The sequence below is a fragment of the Poecilia latipinna genome, unplaced genomic scaffold (genome assembly GCF_001443285.1).
Source record: "Poecilia latipinna isolate Pla-1442-1.1 unplaced genomic scaffold, P_latipinna-1.0 Scaffold176, whole genome shotgun sequence".
Classification (NCBI taxonomy): Eukaryota; Metazoa; Chordata; class Actinopteri; order Cyprinodontiformes; family Poeciliidae; genus Poecilia; species Poecilia latipinna.
In genome coordinates this window covers 460,331-482,245 of record NW_015112792.1, presented here as the reverse complement: position 1 = coordinate 482,245, position 21,915 = coordinate 460,331, and the positions used below count along the sequence as shown (strand labels likewise).

The following is a 21,915-nucleotide window of genomic DNA, read 5'->3' as shown; positions in this document are numbered from 1 at the left end:
ATCTACCGTCATGTGCACCACGCTAACCCAGTCACAGACCACTTATTCAGACAGATATACAATTAGCATGCAGAATGAGAATGCATAACACTTGTAATATTGTACAGTAGTATTACAAAGGTAACTGTGGTTCTTCATCTTGTGCAGCTCTGCCTACCGGCCTCGCTGACTCTTCCCCAGGAAGCTTTTGGAGGCGTAGACCGGGGAGTGAGTGGCATCAGCGGCCCAGTAGAGGAAGAAGGGCTGCTTGGCTTCAGTCTGACGCCGTATGAAGTCCAGGCCCTCCTGCAGAGGTGGGAGATTTACTGTTAGTAAAACGTGCAATTCATATACTTAGCGTTGATGTTGTCGATGCATGCACCTTTTCAGATTTACAAAGTGGATAGTTGTGAATAGTACTTTGAGGCAGTCACGCAGTGAAATGTTTCTCAAGGTCAACGTTTGGATTATTTTTGTTTCAAATAAGCCAAATTAGTCATTATTTGTAAATCTATTGTTGATGTTTTATAACATCAACAATAAAAAAAAAGATTGTGTAGGTGTACAAGTTGGAGTAAATCACAGACCCAACAGAATTATGTTTATGTCATATTTACATGGATTTATTTTTATACATAAAACTGGTTAGCTGTTTAACTTTTAAAACTAACTTTCATTTACATTTTTATTAATAAACATAGGCTGGAGATTTTTGTGAAACATAACCAAAACAAACCGATTTTAGATCTTTTGGAGATGAGAAGACGAAACTGTGCAACATGAAGCTCATCTTATAAAAGAGTTATAATAATTGAAAACAACAGAAAACATGTTTTTTTTAAAAAAAAAACATTCTACGTCTATTAAGACACTTAAAGATTGCAGAATACCATGCATCAAATTTATCGTGCATTCAAACAGATTCTGTTGCAGTATGCTGCAGAAGAATTCAAAAACAAGAGTTCAAATTTCAGAACGTGCTTTTCATGTCCAAACACACTGTGCATCTGACACCACTCTCGCTTCCACAGACATGCTCCTAATGTGGAGATGAATTACACCTCTCAAGCATGCAGTGTGCCTCAGCATGCTGCTTTTGATCCTGTTATAGGAACATAATAGAGAGAGACTGATGTAGATTCATTGCAAGAGTGTGAAAAAGTCAATAATCCACCTCCACTGGAGAAAGCAGCACAACAATAAAACTGCATTTTCTAATTTGTTACAGGCAATTTGTTTCTGTGCTTTCATGTTTCGGTCAGAAACAGTCCTCCGTCATGCTGCTTTCTTTTCTTTGAACGGAAGAAAACCTGCAATTTTTTCTTTCTCGGGAAAAAAAAAAAAAAAACTTGGATGATCTGAGCCAGAAATTTTGGAAACGAGACGTCAGTAAAGCGCTCACTCACCATCAAATACATCCGAGTGAGGTTCGACTCTCCGGTCCGTAGATCAATCTTAAAGTCCTCAAAGTATCTGTGAAAACAAATGACAGCCGTCATCCCAACTAAACAAAGCCTGACCTCTTCTGCTTATTCAGTTTTACAACCTGATTTCTTTTCTCTCAATTGAGCAGAGGACCAGATGGGACTTTTAATTTCCTTCTAAAGTGACTTAAACTAGTGCGGATAATATCATTAAGACAACGAAAGTTAATTTTCGACTTGTTGATGATGTTTAGAGGAATTTTTTTTTTTTTTTTTTGGGGTGGGGGGAGAAGACATATGTGCGAAGTCTCAGCAAAGCAGAGCAGCGGGAACTGTTATGAGGCGCTACTGAAGCGTGGAGGCAGTGACAGAAATCTCTCTCTTATGCTTCACTTCCTCCAGGTGTCCTCGCGCAGAGGCGGCGCAACCTGCCGTCTCTCGAGGGCGTGTGTGTCTCTGCGAACGCACACGTGTGTGAGCGTGTGCACATTTCTGTCCAGGGCCCAGGTATGCAGCGCTGATTAAACCCACGGCTAAGCGAAAAACACGCCCGGCTGCCGGCTCCAATGACCCTGAATACACATATGGCTGTTTTGGGGAAAACAAATGGGCGGAAAATGGAATACACAGGCCCAGCTGGTACAGAGGAGGAAGTGTAGACGGGGAGGAGGGAGTCACTGAGCTCATCCAGAGGAGCAGACAAACAAAATATACAACTGAGTCAGGTGGGGAAAACACGCTTTTATTGAATTTTAGTCTCCGCGTCTGTGCCTGTGTGTGCGACGCTACCTTCCAATCATCTCAGAGTTGTTGTAGACGGGGATGTTGGGTCGGACGCTGCTGTTGTAAGGGCCGAAGTGGCAGTTTGGGGAACCGAACCATTCGTCAAAACCATGCTCCAGAGGTAGGTACTGCGGCCTGTGGCCCAGATGCCTGCATGAACACAGAAGGACAGAAGAGACAGTCAGATACTGTAAGACAAAAATGACTAATGCCTAATAATTAGGCATTAGTCATTACGAAAATGACTAATGCCTAATAATTAGGCATTAGTCATTTTCGTCAATTAATCGCATGATAAATTAAAGCAAACTCAATAATATCCATTGGCATGATTTTTCTTTTATCTCTTTTTTCCCTCTCTTTCTAAAAACTGCATGATAAAAGTCTCCAGTTAGCCCCTTTTTTTTGAAGGACAATTTTGTTTATGAAGACTTCAAAATTCACTTGATTTGTTGTTTTATTTATTTATTTTGGATATTTAAAATGTCTTCCAATTCCAGTGTTAAATATCCATTAGAATTTAAAGTTTACTGATGTTTAAGAATGTGTTATTGCATTACTATGTTGCCATTACCATTATATTACTTAAAAATGGTCTGAAAACAACAATATTATCGTTTGTCGCAATAACTGCTGGAACAATTTATATCGACCAGTAATATGCGTTATCATTACAGGCCTAATCATGTACAATGTCTCAAGACGTTGTTTGTGTTTTCAGCTTTTTATTCAAAACAGAACATGTAAGGCTTCTGCAATTTGCATAACTTCAAGATAATTAGTTGCATAATCAAAGATTAGGCAATCATCTTTGGATAGGTTGGTGACCATGTCTACATGTTTGTTATATTTTTTTCTGCATTTTGTCATAGTTGATCAGTCTCAGCCAAAATCAGGATTTTAATGTGCATTCTCTCTTTTGTTTCATCCAAAAGTGAAATGATTACAGTTGAAGAACCAAAAGAGTTTAGAATTTAGCTTGGTTCATTTTCAGACAAAACTCAGTCAATATGTTGCAAAAAAAAAGAAAGAAAGAAAGAAAAGTAAAAACAACAAGTGAGGGAGGACCAACGCATCCATTGCAAATAATACGGTTATTACAATGTTTAAAGAAAGTAGAAAATGTAGGAAATACTTCAAAACTCACCACTTGCCAACAATCTTGCTGATATAACCGTTTTTCTTTAGCATTTCAGGCAACAAAATCTCATCCTTGGAGATTCCTCCCACAATCTCCTGTGGCGTGTAAGCTACAGAAATAGAAAAAATACATAAAAGCTTTTAATCACACGCAAACACATGTGACTAAAACACAGTGGTTTGAAAAGTGTCTACACTTCACATTTGTTTCATTTCTGCTATTTTGTCACACTTAAATGTTTGAGACGTAACTCAGATTGTCTTTGTCTGACATTACATGTCGTTTGATGTTTTGAAAGGTTTAAGTGTGAGAGAAAAGGGAAAGACAGAAGAAATTGGTCACCAGGTGAACACACAGCTGGTACTTACACAATATAGCGAAAGAGGAACTTGTATGCAGCAAGAAATATTGTGAAAGCTTACCATTCCTGGCATGAGCATTAGTGGTGTAGAATCCATTCCTCACCGGCAGCCTCCCAGTGAGGAGCGCAGCTCGCGCTGTAGACAAAATTAATATTAACATTTGTAGCCCTTAATTTGAATGTTCTTATTGTCAACAAATAAATCTGTAAATGGGATTCTCACTAGTTCCTGCTCCAATGTGAACATTGCAATGAAGATTCTTAACATTCAAGATCAAAAATAGATTAAAAGACTTGAGCTAAGATCTGAATGAAAGGTGCTGCTCAGGTTAACACTGGCATTGTTCAAATTCTGAGTATTGATTCCTGTCGTCCCCAAGCCTAAGGTCACTGGGTCACCTGTATGACCCACATAATATGAATTAGTATCCTAGTCCACGTAGCTTCATACATCCTCCACTGTCCAACTCATTCAGGTGTCGGTAATGACATCGCCCTTTAACAGCAGCTTCTCGCAAAATCAAACCATTTACATGCCTGTGGTTAATCTGCATGTACTAAATTATGTCTTCATCAGACCATTCCTTCTGTTCATTAGCAATGAACCACATCTATAGTTCATTGCTAATGAACTATAGATGTTATTTCAGAAAGAGGATTTCACAAAGACAAGCAAACAATCTTCCTCACATATTAAAACAAATAAAAACACTGAGCTGGTTTGGCAGGTTTTCAGGTCTGTCACATGATAACCCCATGATGTGTTGCTCTATAAATGAAGAATGAGAAGCATTTAACTTCAAAGCAATAAAAAAATGTGCAGCACAATGGTACTATTTCTGTTCACCTGACATTACACTTGAAAAAGAAACATTTTTCACTTTCATGATTTCTATTTCTATGATATCTATTCGGTTAATCTGGAAAAACAAGCACAAATGACTCAGACACTGTATCACCATTGTTTCTGCCGACTCACATGGGGAACAAAGTGGGTTTGCGGTGTAGAAGTTTGTTAAAAGTATCCCCTGAGCTGCCATGGCATCAAGATTAGGGGTCTCTTTGGAGGGCTGACCAAGCACCCCTAAATCCCCCCAGCCCATCTATTAAAAAAAAAAAAAAGAGCAGAGGAAGTCAGCTAAATGTTTACAGGAGAAAAAACAAGAAGTCAACACAGAGTGCATAAAGATAAGTCGAAAGATGCATTCGTAGCTGGTTTGTTTAATCAGTCACAGATAAATAACTTACGTCATCCATGAGCATGATGATAATGTTTGGAGATGAACCATTTGACAGCTTTTCTGTCAAGGAACAACATATTGTTACGCTAATGAGAATTAAAGTTGGAGCACACACTACACGCATTGCTGTGCTGTAGTCATATGAGCACCAGGATCATCACGGAAGAGGATTGTTGCGTTAGCGTTCATCTGCCAGAGCAGTACGTACCCGAGGAAAGAAACGAAAGTTTAGGTCCTTAATTGTTAACTTAGGATTTTAATGCGGTTAAGTTTTAAGCTACTTTATTTAGTTGTATTGATTGGCTAACATACAACTAAATAAAGTTGTTTTGTGCTGCATTTGTTGACAGATTAATGTAATGCTGTTTTAAATTATTTAAATAAAAATACTGACAATTTATCAACATTTTAAAAAACTGTCAAATATCAATTTATAATCAAATTAAACCCTATAGCTAGCGTGAATTCAACACTCTTTGAACAGGAAACATATTTTAAAATGTGTTTTCATTAGAAGCTCGTTTTTCCCCTCAGCATTTGAATGCAACTCGTCACGTGACATTAGCTGTCAGCTCAGGGGAGGAACAAAAACATGGCGGTGTGCATAGCGGTGATCGCTAAAGAGGTACCAATTCTTGTTTAATTTCTTTGCCTGTAGGACTTTTTTACATTTTACAGGGTTTTCGTAGCGTCATTAATCGCCTGTATATGATTGTCAGCTTTGTCTTTCACCAAAATTAAGCAATCCAACAAAGCTAGTGCCTAGCATCGATAATGGCATCCTGTTACTACTTCCCACTCCTATTATGTGATACTTGAGCGATTTCTTTCTAAATACTGCTTTTAGCAGTTTCATATTTGTCTTTTGATGTTTTCCCCCCAGAACTACCCGCTGTATATACGCAGTGTACCCTCTCAAAATGAGCTGAAGTTCCACTACACAGTTCACACCTCTCTGGATGTGGTGGAAGAGAAGGTCTCAGCTGTGGGCAAATCCTTAGCAGACCAGAGGGAGCTCTACCTGGGACTGCTCTATCCAACTGAAGACTATAAAGTGTATCCTCCATTTTTAGACCTCAAATACTAGTAAAGCACTATGCCAAATAAAACGTAGATGATCGGTTAGGTTTTGTGTAGAAACGACAAATGTGTATCCTTAACTGGAAGAAACAGATATGGGTATGTGACCAACTCAAAGGTGAAATTTGTGATTGTTGTGGACTCTTCCAATACATCATTGCGGGACAATGAAATACGAAGTGTAAGTAAATTTAGTTTTTAAGTAGTTTTGACTTTTAGCTAGGAAGCGATTGTGTTAACAGAACTGGTCTTCTGGATCCTCATTTCCACTAAAGTCCTACACATCACCTTTAGCCCATGTCTATCAGGTCACTCTATTGAGCATCTTAGTTGAATGGCATTTCAGACCTGTATGCAACTTATACCAGTCATCTTTCCCAGTGCATTAATCATATTAAAGGGTTTGGTTTCTTTTTTTATATATATATATGTCAAATAGGTAACTGATATGCAGTTTGCATTTGTCTAATCTTTTTCCTGTGATTACATTTCTTCCAGATGTTTAGAAAACTGCACAACTCATTTACTGATGTAATGTGCAACCCATTCTACAATCCTGGGGACCCCATTCAGTCAAAGTAAGTTAGTGTTATACATTTACAAACATATTTCACAGGGTGGGGGACGGGGGGGAAGGCTTTGAAATGCATTTTAACATTTACCTCATTATCCAGGGCCTTCAATGGCATCGTTTCTGGAATGATGGTACAGACAGGCTGACTTCATTTCCTGTTCACCTTCTCTGTTGAGCATCCACTGTACATATGACCCTCTCTTCTGTTTACATGTTGCCTTTATTCTTGGAAAAAAAAAAAAGAATCGGTAATAAACTCAAATGCTGTTGGATACCAGTGTGTGTCTTTTACTACACTTGAGTGTTCAATTATTTTTTATTTATTCATGTAGCAAAGAGCTTGTCAGTTACACACAGAGGGGTTATACATTACAAAACAAAACCACAGTTTTTTTAAAAACAGATGCAACTTGAGGAACGTCACATGCATTCACAGCAACAAACCTATATCGCATCAACCCCAGTCAGCTTTTGTCAGATCTTGCCTAGGAGTCACACTGGTCAATCCTAGGCATCACAATACTTAAATTATGCTGGAAAGCATTTAGAGTTTAAAAATCCCTTCCAGCCAGCCAACATCTGCTAGTGCTAACGCTGCTGAGGGTAGTGCTGTCCACTCGACGCTGCCCCGAGATCCTCAGATGGTGGTGTGATGAGAAGGAGGCAGGGGTAACGTTTCGTAGTTTGTTCATGGTAGTCCATGTGACCCCACTGTCTCTTTCCCGCTGATGGTCCTCCATAGTAAGGGTGGGGGGACTGGTGCTGCGGTCTTGAAGACTGGTACCGGAATCTACCTCGGGAACTGTTCTGGTACCTGGGGGGACGGTAGCCACGGCCTCTGCCTCTGGTGTGACCTCCTCTGTGTCCACCCCTGTCCGTGGTGCTGATACCGGGCATGTTGGTTCTCTTAGGCAATACCTGAGAGTCAAGTGATAAATCTGTTAAAAGTTCAGTTCATCCTCAAAATATGTTGCACAGCATTATTCATTAACTGAATATAGCTTTTCACACTGCCCAATGAAATGCACTGTAAATGTAATGCTTATGTAGCTAGAAAGAGAAAAGTCTTAATTTGTTCACTGGATTCAAGTATTGTGGAAACATTCCAAGATTTCAATTGTTCGGAGTACATTTACCCCGTAAGGTAACAAAAACAATAAGTTCCGATTTCAAATGCCAGGAGCACCGCCTAATGCTGCATTTCAGATGGTGATGTAGGCTTTACTTTAAGCTAACTAACCCAAGACGTAGAGGAAAATGGTAAACGATGCTTGGGTTCAGGCAAACTGCAAATTCATTCTCAGGATAAACACTGCTTTAAAAAAACAGAAGTGTAAAGGAAGGCCAAAATTAACAGTTTAACCCAATCTAGCAGTATTTAAAAATATTTGCAGGCCAGACAAAAACATTTAATTGGGTCGCAGTGAAATCCAGAGGAACTTGATGTCAAGGTTATAGTAGATTTCAAGATTACCTTCATCTATGGTTCAGCAGCCGAATCCTTTCTAAGCACACTCAAAACTTTCCCTTAAATCTTTGTGAAAATGACCATCAAATCAAACATATTACCAGGAGAAAACACTGATATTCTGAAGCATTCAGGCACCATATAGTCAAGGATAAACAAAAATTTGACCTTCCATCACTGGAGTTGCGAGACGGCTCAAAGCTATCATTAGGTTTGTACAAGCCAGCAACAATCCCTCCGAAGTCTGAGGGAAACGGATGGAAAGCCGGTGAGCATCTTTCTAAAAGCAGACGTCAGAGTTTATAGATTTACCTTAAGAACCCGTCCTCTGAACACAGTCTCATGCAAACCAATGGCACTCTGCACAGAATCTCGATCAGAGAACTCGATGTAAGCAAAGCTGTAAAAGACGAGAAGGAAAAGCAGACTGTTGCACATGGCCTGAATGTTTCCATTAATACAATAATAAAGGGTAAAGAATGGTGGATATAAAAACTAAGCTCTTTCACCCTTTGGGATGGCCCGAGAACCTGTCACACAGGATGGTAACTCTGTTTACAGGACCACAGCCATTGAAATGGATCTCCAGCTCATCTGCAGTAGCTCCATAATCTACCTGAAATTTGATCAATGGGTCAAACTAGAATAATAAAAATAAAAATAAAGTCATACATGTTCAAAATGGTACATAATCCTTACATTTCCAACATAGATTGATCGGTTGTCTGCATCTATCCTCTCTTCAGGAGTCATACTGTAGAACGGACCTGAGTAAAAACAACAACAACAAAAAAAGACATGCAACATGTCTTAATCACCTCTCAGTTTTAGCAAGTAGCCACTTTGAAATGTTGCCAAAACAGCAGACAAAAATGTCTTATCTGATAGCATCTCAGTTCTATTGGAAAAGCAAAACAAAGGGAGACATGAGGAGATGCACAGAGACAGAAAATAGCCACAGGCAACAAGACGGACACTTCTGGTTCTCTGGAGCTCACTGCTTCGTCTCATTGGGCAGTGATGAGGCACATGTGAACACCGTTGTGACCACAGTGAGGTGTCGCAGGTGTTAGCCAGATGGGGGGGGGGGAATAAAAAATGTTACTTCAGCCACCTAAAGGCTGCAATGCTCCACACCTGGTCTAAAAGGAAAACGTTGCTTTATAGAGTCCCCACCAAGAGCATAATATGCATTTAGTTGCACACCAATAATGGCACGACAAACCGCCTTACAGATCAGATGCAAAAGTCGTCTTTCTTACCAGGCCGGGGACTGCTGGTCAGGAGCTGCATCTCCTCTGCATCACATCTCTCCTCTTCCTCCTTCAGTTTTTCAGTCTCTTCTTCCATTTCCAGCTCCTGAACCCTGGCCTTGATGGCCAGGAGCTCCTGAAATGAGGAATAGCAAGCATTTCAACCTACAACGGTGTAAGCTGACAATATACAATTAAGTCGAATGAGTGCATAAAAGTCTGAAGCCAGTAAATTTAGAAATTTGACATTTCCTCGTTCTTAAAATCAAAAGTTGTCAGTCCTTCCCTAATAGAGTACTCAAGCCTATCAGGTTATGGCCTGAACCAGGGAAAAACCATCACAAATTAGATACAATTTTAAAAACTCGTCTGTTTAAGCCATTTGCTTAGGTTTACACTTCATCCCATTTTATGCATGTTCTCATCACTGTTTTCTTTTATGATTTCTTTGTTCATCTGTGACCCAAAATGTTATTTTCCTTGAGATCATCTCTTTTTTTAAAAAAAAGTGCTTTCCCAACAAATGACTCATTCATAAAAATATGTATAGATGTTTCCAAACATAACTTGAACAGTGAGATTTTGATAGCATGATTAATAATTTAATAATATGGGTCAGCGAATGCCCTATAGAAACCCCATAAGCTTTAAGAATCTTTACACATAATTTTAAGACGAGCTGCAAGGTTTGCACCTACATAGTAACTGTATTATTCACCTAAATCCACATCTATTAAATTGCAAGATAGCTGTGCAGTTTACTGAAACATTACTGAATAGAAGGTCTATGTGCGTCCTTTATTTCTTTCCCCCCCCCCCTTTCATTCCTTGGAGCCTCGCTTTAATAAACACGCACAATGGATACCATTTATGTGGACATCTTTTCAGCTATTTGGGCGAAAGTAAGATGAACCGTAGTGATGAATGAACGAATGAATGAACGAATATTGCAACGAGCAGCAGATAGCTTATGTTACGGGGAGCTAATGCACTTGTTTGGCCTCTGTTAGCCTAGTACCCAGCAGCATGAGGCTAGCATGTAGCTCTCGCCTCAGCTTTTGATAACAACGACAATGCCCGCAATGCGTGCGCGCTTGTGTCGGAGTGTGGTAATCATGGCGTGACGACCCCCTTTATGCTCTCCACGTAAAGACAAGATAACTCACCGGGTCCTCGTTGAAATGCTCACCCATAGGCTCGCCCTCAAGGTAGCGGTACTCCAGATGATTTTCCGCCATGCTCACTGCTCAGACATATTAGTACCTGCAAAAACCAGCTTCAGCTTACCGAAACGCTAACCTACAGAAAAAGGAAAATCTCTTTCACCGGAAGGAAATTTGGTTGGGAGGCTAATAAGCATCACCTGTGTTTGAGGCTCGTCATGACGCGCTGGAGGGACACAGTGGAGGCCACGTGACAGGGATGCAGGAGGAGGAGAATGAGAGAGGGAGGAAGGGAGGGAAGCTTGCTCCCAGGGCCGTATCCATACCGACTGAGGCTGGGGCCTGGCGCGGAGGAGAAGACAGTATTTTCTTCACTACAGAGGGGTAAGGCTGAAAACTATGTCATAGTATCACCTCCATAGAACACCTATCTCACATAAGAATGTAATATAGCAAAGAGTGTCGGTAAATTGAGCCATTGACCCACCTTCTATATTCAAGATATGGACATTAGGCGATGACACATTTTTAATGTGGCTTTTGTTTATCAATTGCTGTGTCAAAGATAAATAAGTTAATGTTTATGCATACATTGTATATCTATATATCTATCTATCTATCTATCTATATATATATATATATATATATATATATATATATATATATATATATATATATATATTTTTTTTTTTTTTTTTTTTTTTTTTTTTTTTTTTTTCTTCACAAAAAGTTTTTTTTACTTCTGGAAGTTATTTGAACGGGGAAACCTTTTTCCACCGGTACAAACACTTTAACTTGATGCCATTCCAAACAAGCAACAACTTAACATAAACAGGAAAAATAAAATATGCTGCAAATCTATCAAAAGAAAAAAACACTGCCAAATGAAAATGCACATATTTCATACTTTATGTCTCTCTGTGAATTAAAATATGAATGCTGCAGGTACAAAGAATCTTCTGAGAAAGCTGTCATTTCTTTCAGCATCAGCTGGATTCACATTCCAATAAAACTAATTTATCCATAAACTATTTATTAGCATGTTAATCCAGTGTCACACATGGTACAGTACATCTTCTAATAGTGAACATGGCCCTTGCATTTGTGTTTGGACACATAAATTGTGTCCATATACAATATAGCAATATACATTGCTGTCCCACCTCTGGGCCAAGATGATATACCTTCATTGTGTTCTTTTGCCCCTGGTCAGGAAACTTGCAGCTTATTCTTGACACATCATCTGGGCAGAACTTTGTCTTGTGTGTTGTCTGACAATATCAAACACACATTTTCCAGTATGAGGGACCTGTGAGGATTCTCCAAGTATTCTGATCTTGAGTTCTTGTGAAGTGTGAAATATCTTGGACAAAAAAAAAAGTGTTAACTTAAGTATGATTATTTTAGAAAAAAAAAACACTTAAGGTTTCTTTGCTATATTGTGGTATGTATTAAGGGGAATTAGTCACCCTTTTAGTTTACCTCCCTTCTTTTTCCAGAAAATGTTTACTCTCAAAGTTGAAAGATATTTTATAAAGATATTTAATTTTACTTTTGCATTTTGGCTTATGCTTAACTTGCGTGCTGTTTCAATGTTTGAAAGGCACTCCTTAGACGTTCTCATATTAATAAGCTAAATTGAAACTGTGATGTGTTAAGATCTATTGATATCTTACTCCAGAAATGTTAAAGTAAACTGATCTATAATAACCCTACCCCAGTGATGATGACTGAGCTGAATAACAAAGAGAGAGATTTTCTTCTTCTAAAGATGCTATTTTAGGAATACATCTTCATTTAAAATGAAGAAAAGGAAGGAGAGCGATAGATACGTCATTTCATGTTTTAATTACACAGTTACATTGTTCAACACAGACAATAACCTGAATTAGAATGTTTTACAGCTTCACACATCCAACAGAGCGAACAGTTAAAAAGCGGTATTAGCAACAGGGAGAGAAGCATGCAAGAAATAAATACAAATCAGAATTTAATTCCTCTGGCACAGTTTACTTCATCTAAAAATGGCAACAGGACTGTTGGAAGAGAGAAATGAAACAAAGCGGGAAAGATCTCGAAAGCGCCAGCCTTCCCTACAGAAACATGTCTCTTTTTTTCCGCATCAATGTATTGCACAGTACAGTATAGAAGGCGTCCCTACACATACAAAAGCATAAACTTGTGTTCAGTTTATGTGAAGTTTAAAAACAAGATCGTTCTGAGCCATGGCTTATTGGGGAAAACCGAGTGCTGCGTCCACTGTTTTGCCACTTCAGCTTTTTTAGTCTTCGGAGCCTGTTTCACAGGAAGGACGTGTCACCATCGCACCGGCCGAGCTCTGAAACTTTGCGAGCAGATCTACAGGTTGGGACAAACACCAACCCTGCACTTAGTTGACCTCTCTGAACATGTGTTTTGCCCATATGTGAAACAGATCAAATGTAGCTGATGTAAAGAATTAGCAGACCCCTGAATAGCAGGGTCGCAATGCGTCTTGACAGAGAAAGTAACAGATATTTGCAATCTTCAGAATGATGACTAAAAGAAGGGGTCAGGGAGGGGGAGTCTCAGTTTTTTTTTTTTTTTTATAAAAAAAAAAAGCTTAACAACGTAAAGAAGAAAAGATGCAGCTTTTGGTTGATTTTATAAATTTGTACAATGTATATTGGGTTTGGCTTTATCTGAGGGCTTACTCGCAGGCAAGGAGGTTCACACAAAGCACTTCAAGAATTGAATGGAACTGTCACCCCATTGTGTTATGATGTGGATGCTTATATAGACAAACCTGCACAAAAACTGCTGCTTTATTTATTTATTTTTATCAATACATCACTGTTGTTTTTCTTGAATGTTTCATTAAAGCTCTGAAGGTTTCAAGTAGTTTGCAGAGAGACAAAGATTTTTTTTTGTTGTTGCTGTAGCTGTTTGGTTTTGTTCTTTATTTCTTTCTTTTTTTTTTTTTTTACTAAAAGACAAGCACGCCACCACCGCAGACAGACACACACTTACCACATATTCACTTTAACTCTGCAAGGCTTTGTAGCTATAAGAACACACAGTTGGCAGGCTTTTTCTAAAGGAGACGCTGCTGTTGTTTACAGAGAAGCACTGCTCAATATGTAGTCAACAAGCACTTTGATTGCTTGAGTAAGAATCCACATCTGAAACTCAGACGTTTTGTTTGTCGATTGGGCTCTCCTGGACTCTCCTGGTGTGTGTTTGTCAGATATACTTTGGTTGACTGGTTGCCATCTGTCATTTCTTGCCATGTTACGGTCTACAATGGCAAACTAGTACTTTGGTCTGTGCTTTTATTGGTTTCAGACAGCAAATGACATGTCATCACTGATTCTGGGGTTGGTTTGGTAAAATGCAGGAATAACTGGATGTGTGTCTATCAATAAATCTCAACAAAAGCCTTTTTTTTTTTTTCCTCCCCTAAAATAAAAATGCAGCTCAGTGAAAATGGATATTTCTTTTTTGTCCACATCATGAGTAATGACAGCTCCTTTCAGCATGGATTCATTTGATCACCTGCAAACGTGATTGTGTGCCCATGTCTGCTCTCAAGCCATCTGTGTGTGTGTTTTTTTTTTTTGTTTTTTTTTAAAGACCAGGTCAGCCTCTCCTGGTGGTGCGCTGTATGCTCACAGGAGGTAGCTCGTGTCAACAGGGGGCAACGGGGGACATGTGGTGGGTCTGACTGACAATTAGGCATTGGGAGAAGAAAGATGTCACAGAAAAGCGACTGAGTTCAACACTATAACACAGTAATTATAAAACACATACATGAATGCTACACATAGATGCAGGGGTACCTTACAGCTTATCTGAATTTTAGCTTTTCCCAAATAGTCCAAAAAAAAAAATAAAAAATCATATATTTCTGTTTAAAAAAAAAAGTTTGTTTTTTTTTGTTTCTCCAAGTTTGGTCCAAGTGTAAATGAAGCTAGCCATGTAGGGTTTACAATGATCAATAAAAAAGGCAATAAGTCCGTATTGAAGAGGCTAAAAGAAGGTACTAACATGTGGAACGAGGCGAAGCCGCTCTCTCGATCTGGAAACAAAGGCCTGCTCCACGTATGCAGCTTATTTCTTGAATCACATGTTTAATAAAACAACAAATAGGTCAAATCGAAAAACAGAAAATTAAAATGACTTTTGATGTGAGCTTAACACTGGCGTATCACTTTCCCCTGCAATAATGGCAAAACGTGTTGCGGTCAGATTGATCAGAATGATCAGGATCATCATCACGGTAACCAAAGAAGATCTGACTGAAATAAGCTGATTTCTAACGGATCCATCACTTTTAACCCCCTGTTACAATCGACTATATATTGGGATGACCCAGACCAAAACGGATAATGTTAAGTCGCCTGGTGCAGGCCGGAGTTACTTTACGTCTGTCGCCAGCAGTTTCATGACACTTTGTACGAGTGAAAAACAAATGTACTGTGAGAAAAAGTCATGTTCTGAACTTTAAAGGTTTTTGTTATTTGGCAAACACATTTTTGGACCTTTTTAAATACTATGTACATTCACATTAAGTTACTGATGTTGCTTTAAATATATCTATATGTATCTATATTATATGACACCCTATGGGCAGTTGCTGAGGTTCCATTCAGTAGCTGAATTCTCTTCATATTGCACCTCTGTCCTCTCACTGTCTTACAATGCGAGCAATACAAAATATTCTACAAGAGGGGTTTCATCTCATCAATATAGATACAACAGCTCAAACAATAAGTACAATGTGGGGCTTCCTTTCATAGACAAACATCCCTTCCTCTGTTGTGACTGCTCAACCCAAACTTTGAAGAAAATGAAAGGCAAATAACCCAAAACAAAGTCCTTTTTCTTTTTTTTCTTTTTTTTTGGATATACACAAGGGCAGCACATGTGGCATCAGCAATCAGGAGACATTTATGAAAAAAGTGAAAAGAGGAAGAATATCTACAAGCAGGTTCAACCCTCCCCTGCGAGTGCTTTGCAGCTCTGCCAAAGCAAACGCGAGATTTTGGGGGGTGAAATGTGAGTCCACTAGTTTGGGGGCGAGCAAAGAAGGGATGAGGGGAGGTAGAAAGAGAGGAGAACAAAGTTTACACCGCCCTGTCGGCTCTTCTGAACTGCGAGTCATGCTTTGGAAAAGGAAGGAGTGAATGTAAAGGTAACAGCAATTCCTCAAAATGTCTCCTCCTTCTGAGTTTTTTGTTTAAAAAAAAAAACCCAACAAAAAAACAATCAACTTTTAAGCAATCTCCTTGTACGTCTCCATAGTATGCAATGCCTTCTTGAACAATGTCTCCAAGCTTGTGTTGAGGTTTTTGGGAGCTCCGTTGCCTTGTTTCTACCTCTGTCTCTTTTGAGGCCATGTAGCATTTTCATTTTCTTTCCTATTTCCCTCTTTATGTCCTCGCTACCATTCACAAAAGAACCACACTGTGGCAGGGTTTCCATCAATTTCATCAAGTGTTTCTTGTAGGCAAGTTCACAGCATTGTCCATATTCACTAGTCTGGGCCATCGCTGAGGAGTTTTATCCAGACTGCGGGAGGCAGCTGCAGATCAAAGCAGGTCACAGTTTTGTGTTTTTTTGTTTAAATCTCAGTCGAGATGCTGCTCTGCAGCTCCTCCACGCCTGGTCCTCTCAGGGCTCGCTTTTCTGCTCAGGAGGTGATGTTGCTTTGTGTTTGGTTATAAGATGAGTGCTGCTCTCTATCACTTATGTTTCTTTTTTTCACTTTGGCAGTGTAGTAAAAAGGTTTGGATCATGTTATTTGTTTCATCTTTGAATTTATTTGGGTTCATTATGGTGCAGAGAGGTGAGTCCGGTGTAGATTTTCTTGGCTCGCTAGCAAGGTAGTTAGCAGTTTAAAATTAACTTATTTCTCATATCATCATCAGCATCATCATCATCAGCTCTATTCTTTACTCAGAATATTTGGACTTATCTTTGTTTTCCGTTAAAGCCAGAAAGAAACCTTTAATAAATACTAAGTTGTGTTTCTGAGGAATAAATTGCACCACAGCTTGTATCCCTTCCCACCTAGGTTTTGGAGCAACATTATGACTTTTGCCTCTTTATTATGAAACTGCAGAGTTGTCACATCTGCAGACTGTTAGTGCACATTTCAGGGCTGGATGCTGTACCTCCACCGGTGCTAAATTAAAGGGGGCATCCTATCAAGTGCTACTTATCTCTCATAAATGCTGCCCTAACTTCACCACGCCTACACAAATGAGGGTGAATTTTCAATTCAAAGCCTATGTTCTCAGCAAACAAATCTGATATGTTGAAGCAGACACTGCGAGATGCACGCTTTGCACCACTGGTTGAACCTCTGGTTGGAATCCTTCTACTTGTGGTCACCGGAGAGATAGAAAACATCATACATGGTGAGAAAAGCTGTTGGTTGTTAAAGGATTTATCACAGAGCTTGCAAGTAGAGCGTTATGAATAAGGGTAGGAAGAAAGGGAGTTGTGTGCAATGCAGATTCCTCAGTTTGGCTTTTTTTTTGTGTGTGTGGAGTGTGGGCACTGTCATTTCAGTACGCATGGACGAACAGAGAGGGCTCAGACGTCAGCGTGAGGTGGCATCCAGTAGGGCAGGGGTTGCTGGGGTTGTGGAGCGAGAGGCACTGCTGGAACTGCTCTCTTTGGGGCTGGCGGAGACGCTCCCGCTGCCGGCGCCTCCCACAATACTGCTCTGGCCCACCAGGGAGAGGGGTCCTGGAGGGGTGCTCTCTGAGTGGGTCGGTGGCGCGCTGGAGGACACCGAGGAGGTGGAGGAAGGGGTGCCCAGGGGAACGCTGCTGCCCCCCGGCAGCCCCTGCAGGCCCTGACCACAGACGTGGTGGTGTTTTTCCCAGTCTTTGTGTTGGCAGAAGGAGCCGCAGTAGCGAGCTGTGTTGCAGCCGCTGCACGTCTCGCTGGCTTTCCTGCCGCAGTTCCAGCAGCTCTGGGGAGACAGAAATGAGAGACTGGATCAGGGGCCTGCAACATGCAACTCCATGCAACTTGTAAGTTAGACCGAAATGAAGCAGGAAATCTGCAAATATGTATAGTTCACTTGTTTTAGGAAAGACTAGTTGTGAAATATATTTGAGTCTCCACAAAAGGATGAGAATAATATTTATTGTAGAGCTGCATTTATTACACATGGAATTTTTTCACTTATTTAACATAAAAAAACAAATAAGGTGAACGTTTCTTAAATTGTTTTCTTCGCCTTTTTTATCTAACTTTCTGGCAAACATTCAATTCTAAATTCAGTAGAAATGTTTTATTTGCAAATATCCGAATTAAACTGCTGATATAAAAACCACAATCAGTCAATCAATTTTATTTGATTGTGTGTAACAGTGTTTTACAGGTAAAACACCAGACATTTTGTACATATGTTAGGAATGACTAGATCTTATGGCTTTAAAACAATTAAGACAGTGTAATAAACGTGCTAAATTTGTGTTTATGGTGAGAGAAATCATACCAAATAAGTTTAAAATAACAAAAAATGATTACTTAGATAATAACTTGACTTTAAAACTTTTATGTATTTTATGAATTTGACAAATATGGTGTGAATAGTTCTGTGCTTGGATAATTTGAAAATACTTGCAATGTAATCTTAGTGGGATTTTTGATTCCAAACAAACATTAGAATAACATTAGATTACTGGTGAAATGGATTATAAAAGTTGCAAACCCTCTGGACAGGTCAGTTGGTAGGAAGTCTCCTCTGTGTTACATCAAAGCCCATTTCCCTCTTTTACACTTTTTTTCCCCCAATAGAAACAAAAAGTCCTTATTACACTTTGCTATATTTCAGATCCACAGCTGTTGTTGTAGTAAGTGAGTTTGGTCCAAGGCCAGCTGATCTGCTACCAGCAGGTGGTGGTCAACTGCTCCCTGAAGACATGAACCGGGCACCTTGCCCCAGCCCATCTGAGTCTGTCTGCTTGTATTCATGCAGAAACAGCAACATTTAGTATAAATTAATCCCAATATAACCACAAGGTCTTAACTTTTTACAATTTTAAACCATAAAACCTCAGATAAGAGGTTTTATGGTTTTATGGCGAGGCTGGCTTATTTAGAGTGTTCCTGTTCAACATTTACTGACAGATTTTCTTTCTGGCTTGAAAGCTGACCATTTTCAGCACCACTCATTAAACACAGAAGGTGTTTTGGATAAATGCGCTCGAGCCTCACCTCGCTGGAGTCTTCTTGCTGGTTGATGACCGTCAGCGCATCTTCGGAAGCTTGTCTCTTTGCCTCGGCCAGTGCCCTCTCCATTTTGGATCGCTCAGCAGAGATCATCTCGTGAGCCTTCCTCTCTGCGTCTGACACCGCCTTCTGCAGCTCTGACATGGCTTGCCGCTTCACTTCATTCACCGCCTCCTCTGAGAAACACAGAGAAAGAGACGGGGGGCCTTTAACGACTGCATCTCGCCGTGCCTGCTGTGACACGCTTTCTCTGAAGAAGAACTTCCTTCTTCTCCACTAAATAGATGCACACAATCCAAGACATAAAGGTTTGGCCAAAAAGGCGAAAAGATCAGATTTCAAAATGAATTGAAAATTGTCAACATTTTATTTACAGAAGCTAATCTGATTTCATTTTCTGATTTGACGACTTTGTTTTAAGATAAGAATAAGCACATAAACTTTCCTTAATCTATATGCATTATTATGCTGAACAACCTAGAAGTTGCATTGACTCCTATTTAAACCATGCCATCAATTTCCCACAGTAAGGGTGTGGCCATTGTGCAAGAGTTTTTTTCTTCTTCCTCTTTGCTTCATTCATCTTCCCATCCCTCCACCTGCTGAAGAAAAGCTTGATGCACAGAATGATGCTCCCACCACCATGTGTTACTGTGGAGACGGTTTGTTCAGGATCATGTACATTATTAGTCTTCCACCGCATACTTTTTGATTTTAGGCCAAAAATTAACATTTGGTCTCATATAAGCGGAGGACCAAGATTGTGCTGCGCCCCTATGTTATGTGTAATTGCAAACTGCAACCTGGACATGATTAATAGTCGTCCTGTCAACTACTTTTCCCACCTGAGCTGAGAGTTATCATGGACCTTTTGGTTGCTTCTCTGATTAATGCTCTCCTTGAAAAAGTTGGATCTGTATTGCTTTACTTCAGCATTGGAAGGAAGTGCACAAGAAATATAAAGCAAATTAATCCTCACATTGGTGCGCTCGTCCAGCAACAAGGATTGCCAAATATATCCCGCTCATTAATTGAGTGCTTTTTGGACACTTTGTCATCGTCAGATTCCCCCTGCTACTCACACCGTCGAAGACAGCAACATTTTTACAAAGAAATAAATGCTGCATCTTGCTCTCCCTCCAGATGTGCGATGGGCCTGCCAGGTGTGTTAGACCAACCAAGTAGGAGGTGAGGCTGATGATGTTCTCCCTGCCGTTCCCCATTTCCTCCACTCCATGTTTGTCTGAGAGGGAGCTCGTAAATATCTGTCACTTTTCCTCGCCTATCCACTCAGCTGTTTCCAACTACACTGTGCAGATGCAAAATAAAAATAAAAAAATACAGGAGGATCCTTATCCAAACCCTGCTATAGGTGTGCATGTGTTCCTACTCTGTGTGGAAAATCTTTACTCTCTTAAACCTTTCTTCTGGTTTTGTGTTTTTTGCAAACCCTAAATGCCTCAGAATATCAAACCAACTTCAAAATCAGAAAGGATGAATACAAAAGGTAGTGTATAAATTATGATTTATAAATTATGTGAGCTGGGGGAGGGTTAATTTTTTTTTTCACTGAGCTTAATTAAAATAAAAATCAGCATTTTTTATTTTTTAAATCCTGTTAACACAAATTTGCCCTTCCCAGGGCTTTCTCGCATTCTGCCACACTATATGCATTATTCCAAGCTTCTCAACTATCTGCCTTAATGCATGCACCACTAAGATTAGTTTGCAAATTTAATTAATTCTTATCAAGGAGACTGCATAGCAGATGCTGGGGCAATTAGCACTTAATGGAAAACACTGGGGCAGCAATATTAACGTTTTAATTCCGCAGAGATTTGGCAAGTCCCTAAGACGCGATATTACTGGCTGCTTTTTCGCACTTCAGATCCGAGATCTCAACCTCAGCCAGACCAAACACGACGTCTTTGGTTTTAATTAAAAGGGGGGAAAAAAAAGAGTGCCGCAGCTCAGCGAGACAAAATTACCTGGCTGCAGAGCCGGAGGTGACACATAGGCACACAAACACCGAGAGGTGAGAGATGATGGGAGTAAGATGTGCTACTCACCCTGCTTGTTTTGGAGGTGCTTTAGAGCTGGGGAAAGCGGCATGCTTGTAGTACCTGTATGAAAAACAACTGCAATTAAAAGAGCCTTCCCTGCCGGTGAAAATGCAGCACAGTATTTTTGCCGCCAGCAGCAGCATCTTTTCCTCCGCAGGGTATTGGAGTATGAGTGCAACATAATAGTGCTGGGACCGAGGTGGAACCGCGGGCCGAACCGGATGGCTCCTGGGATCGGCTCTGTCTAAAATACAAGGAGCCCATGCAGAGCAGCACTTCCGGCTGCTTCTATTTGGCTACATAAGGAGCCGGAAAAACAAAAATCATCAGGGTTTTGTATGTTTAAGCTGTTTGTTTTTGACTTCCATAAGTCAGGAATGTTGGGGCAGGTTAGGATGAGGGAGACCGGGTAAGTTCCACCCCGCGCTGTGCTGCGCTGCTGCGACCCAACAAAGCCCTGGTGTCTGCATTTTCACTGCAGCTTTAACTGCAGTGGCCTTTCATAGTGGTGACAAATGGAGAGCGTTTAGCCTAAATGACACAGAGGGCCTGCAAGCCTCCAGCCTCACAGACCTGCAGCCGCGAGGCCTCTGCCTTTGCTGGTAGCCATGAAGAATGATGGTGCATGTTTTGTTAGCCTGTGTTGGGGGGGATCGGTGGTGAAGATGGCAGGACGGAGGACGGCGGGTCCATTCTTACCGGCTTTCCTCCAGATTTCTTCAGGCAGGTATCCTGAGGGAGGCCGGTGCAAGAAGTCTCTGTGGATCTCTGAAACACAAACGCAGCCACCCAATCAGCATACACAGAAAATGCACGAAAACCCATCCATTTACTTATCGTTAGCACATCTTTCTCTGGGTCAAAAACAACAAATCACGTGCGTCAATATTTTGGAGATGAGCTGTCAAATCCCTTTTTTTTTTCTTTTTTTTTTTACCGTTTCAAAGACAGAATACATTTCCAGAGATTACAAATGAATGCAAACTTTAAATGTGAACGAGGATGCCGTTAACATAAGAGTGCAATCAGTTAGTTAAAAATCCAGCATGCTGCAGGTGGATTTGTATTGCCTCACAGTGTGAGCTCCAATTTGCAAATGTGCTGAAAAATGTGATCCTCTAACTGACTTTTTGAGTCTGAATCGGCGTATTAA

At 40.2% G+C, this 21,915-nt stretch overlaps 4 protein-coding genes across 10 annotated transcripts in view; 1 reads left to right on the top strand and 3 right to left on the bottom strand.

The window, feature by feature from the left end:
• Positions 1-134: 134 nt before the first annotated feature.
• Positions 135-5,168, bottom strand: galns (galactosamine (N-acetyl)-6-sulfatase). The gene is made up of 7 exons (XM_015030252.1): positions 4,937-5,168; positions 4,668-4,791; positions 3,750-3,824; positions 3,334-3,436; positions 2,193-2,336; positions 1,386-1,452; positions 135-285 (listed from the first exon to the last, which is right to left on the bottom strand). The coding sequence occupies exons 1-7, from the start codon at positions 5,051-5,053 to the stop codon at positions 154-156; spliced, it is 762 nt and encodes a 253-aa protein (XP_014885738.1). The 5' UTR covers positions 5,054-5,168; the 3' UTR covers positions 135-153.
• Positions 5,169-5,445: 277 nt separating this feature from the next.
• Positions 5,446-6,855, top strand: trappc2l (trafficking protein particle complex subunit 2L). Its single transcript, XM_015030253.1, has 5 exons — positions 5,446-5,554; positions 5,813-5,985; positions 6,103-6,190; positions 6,508-6,587; positions 6,684-6,855. The coding sequence occupies exons 1-5, from the start codon at positions 5,522-5,524 to the stop codon at positions 6,727-6,729; spliced, it is 420 nt and encodes a 139-aa protein (XP_014885739.1). The 5' UTR covers positions 5,446-5,521; the 3' UTR covers positions 6,730-6,855.
• A 25-nt stretch (positions 6,856-6,880) lies between these two features.
• Positions 6,881-10,775, bottom strand: pabpn1l (PABPN1 like, cytoplasmic). 2 transcript variants are annotated; one of them, XM_015030251.1, is made up of 7 exons: positions 10,668-10,775; positions 10,471-10,567; positions 9,314-9,440; positions 8,751-8,818; positions 8,561-8,667; positions 8,364-8,451; positions 6,881-7,501 (listed from the first exon to the last, which is right to left on the bottom strand). In XM_015030251.1, the coding sequence occupies exons 2-7, from the start codon at positions 10,540-10,542 to the stop codon at positions 7,172-7,174; spliced, it is 792 nt and encodes a 263-aa protein (XP_014885737.1). In that variant the 5' UTR covers positions 10,543-10,567; positions 10,668-10,775; the 3' UTR covers positions 6,881-7,171. The 2 variants fall into 2 exon arrangements, with proteins under 2 accessions (XP_014885737.1, XP_014885735.1); XM_015030249.1 differs by having other exon boundaries at positions 10,471-10,723.
• Positions 10,776-15,340: 4,565 nt separating this feature from the next.
• Positions 15,341-21,915, bottom strand: part of cbfa2t3 (CBFA2/RUNX1 partner transcriptional co-repressor 3) — a 42,293-nt gene continuing 35,718 nt past the window's right edge. For 4 of the 6 annotated variants that reach the window (XM_015030243.1, XM_015030245.1, XM_015030247.1 and 1 more), the window contains exons 9-12: positions 21,462-21,530; positions 20,769-20,822; positions 18,685-18,875; positions 15,341-17,431 (exon numbers count right to left, since the gene is read on the bottom strand). In XM_015030243.1, the coding sequence (XP_014885729.1) occupies positions 17,054-17,431; positions 18,685-18,875; positions 20,769-20,822; positions 21,462-21,530 (692 nt within the window). In that variant the 3' untranslated portion in view covers positions 15,341-17,053. The remainder of the gene's footprint in view (positions 17,432-18,684; positions 18,876-20,768; positions 20,823-21,461; positions 21,531-21,915) is intronic. The other 2 variants (XM_015030244.1, XM_015030246.1) reach the window with 1 other exon arrangement.

Excerpts from the sequence above, each read along its gene's own strand:
- galns (XM_015030252.1), bottom strand. The coding sequence starts at position 5,053 with ATGCGTGTAGTGTGTGCTCCAACTTTAATTCTCATTAGCGTAACAATA. Across the intron at positions 4,792-4,936 it reads TCATCATGCTCATGGATGAC|ATGGGCTGGGGGGATTTAGG; the intron begins GTAAGTTATTTA and ends TTTTTTTAATAG. Across the intron at positions 3,437-3,749 it reads TAATGCTCATGCCAGGAATG|CTTACACGCCACAGGAGATT; the intron begins GTAAGCTTTCAC and ends CTATTTCTGTAG.
- trappc2l (XM_015030253.1), top strand. The coding sequence starts at position 5,522 with ATGGCGGTGTGCATAGCGGTGATCGCTAAAGAG. Across the intron at positions 6,191-6,507 it reads GGGACAATGAAATACGAAGT|ATGTTTAGAAAACTGCACAA; the intron begins GTAAGTAAATTT and ends CATTTCTTCCAG. Across the intron at positions 6,588-6,683 it reads GGGGACCCCATTCAGTCAAA|GGCCTTCAATGGCATCGTTT; the intron begins GTAAGTTAGTGT and ends CTCATTATCCAG.
- pabpn1l (XM_015030251.1), bottom strand. The coding sequence starts at position 10,542 with ATGGCGGAAAATCATCTGGAGTACCGCTACCTTGAGGGCGAGCCTATG. Across the intron at positions 9,441-10,470 it reads AGCATTTCAACGAGGACCCG|GAGCTCCTGGCCATCAAGGC; the intron begins GTGAGTTATCTT and ends TCCTCATTTCAG. Across the intron at positions 8,452-8,560 it reads TTCTCGGGCCATCCCAAAGG|CTTTGCTTACATCGAGTTCT; the intron begins GTGAAAGAGCTT and ends CGTCTTTTACAG.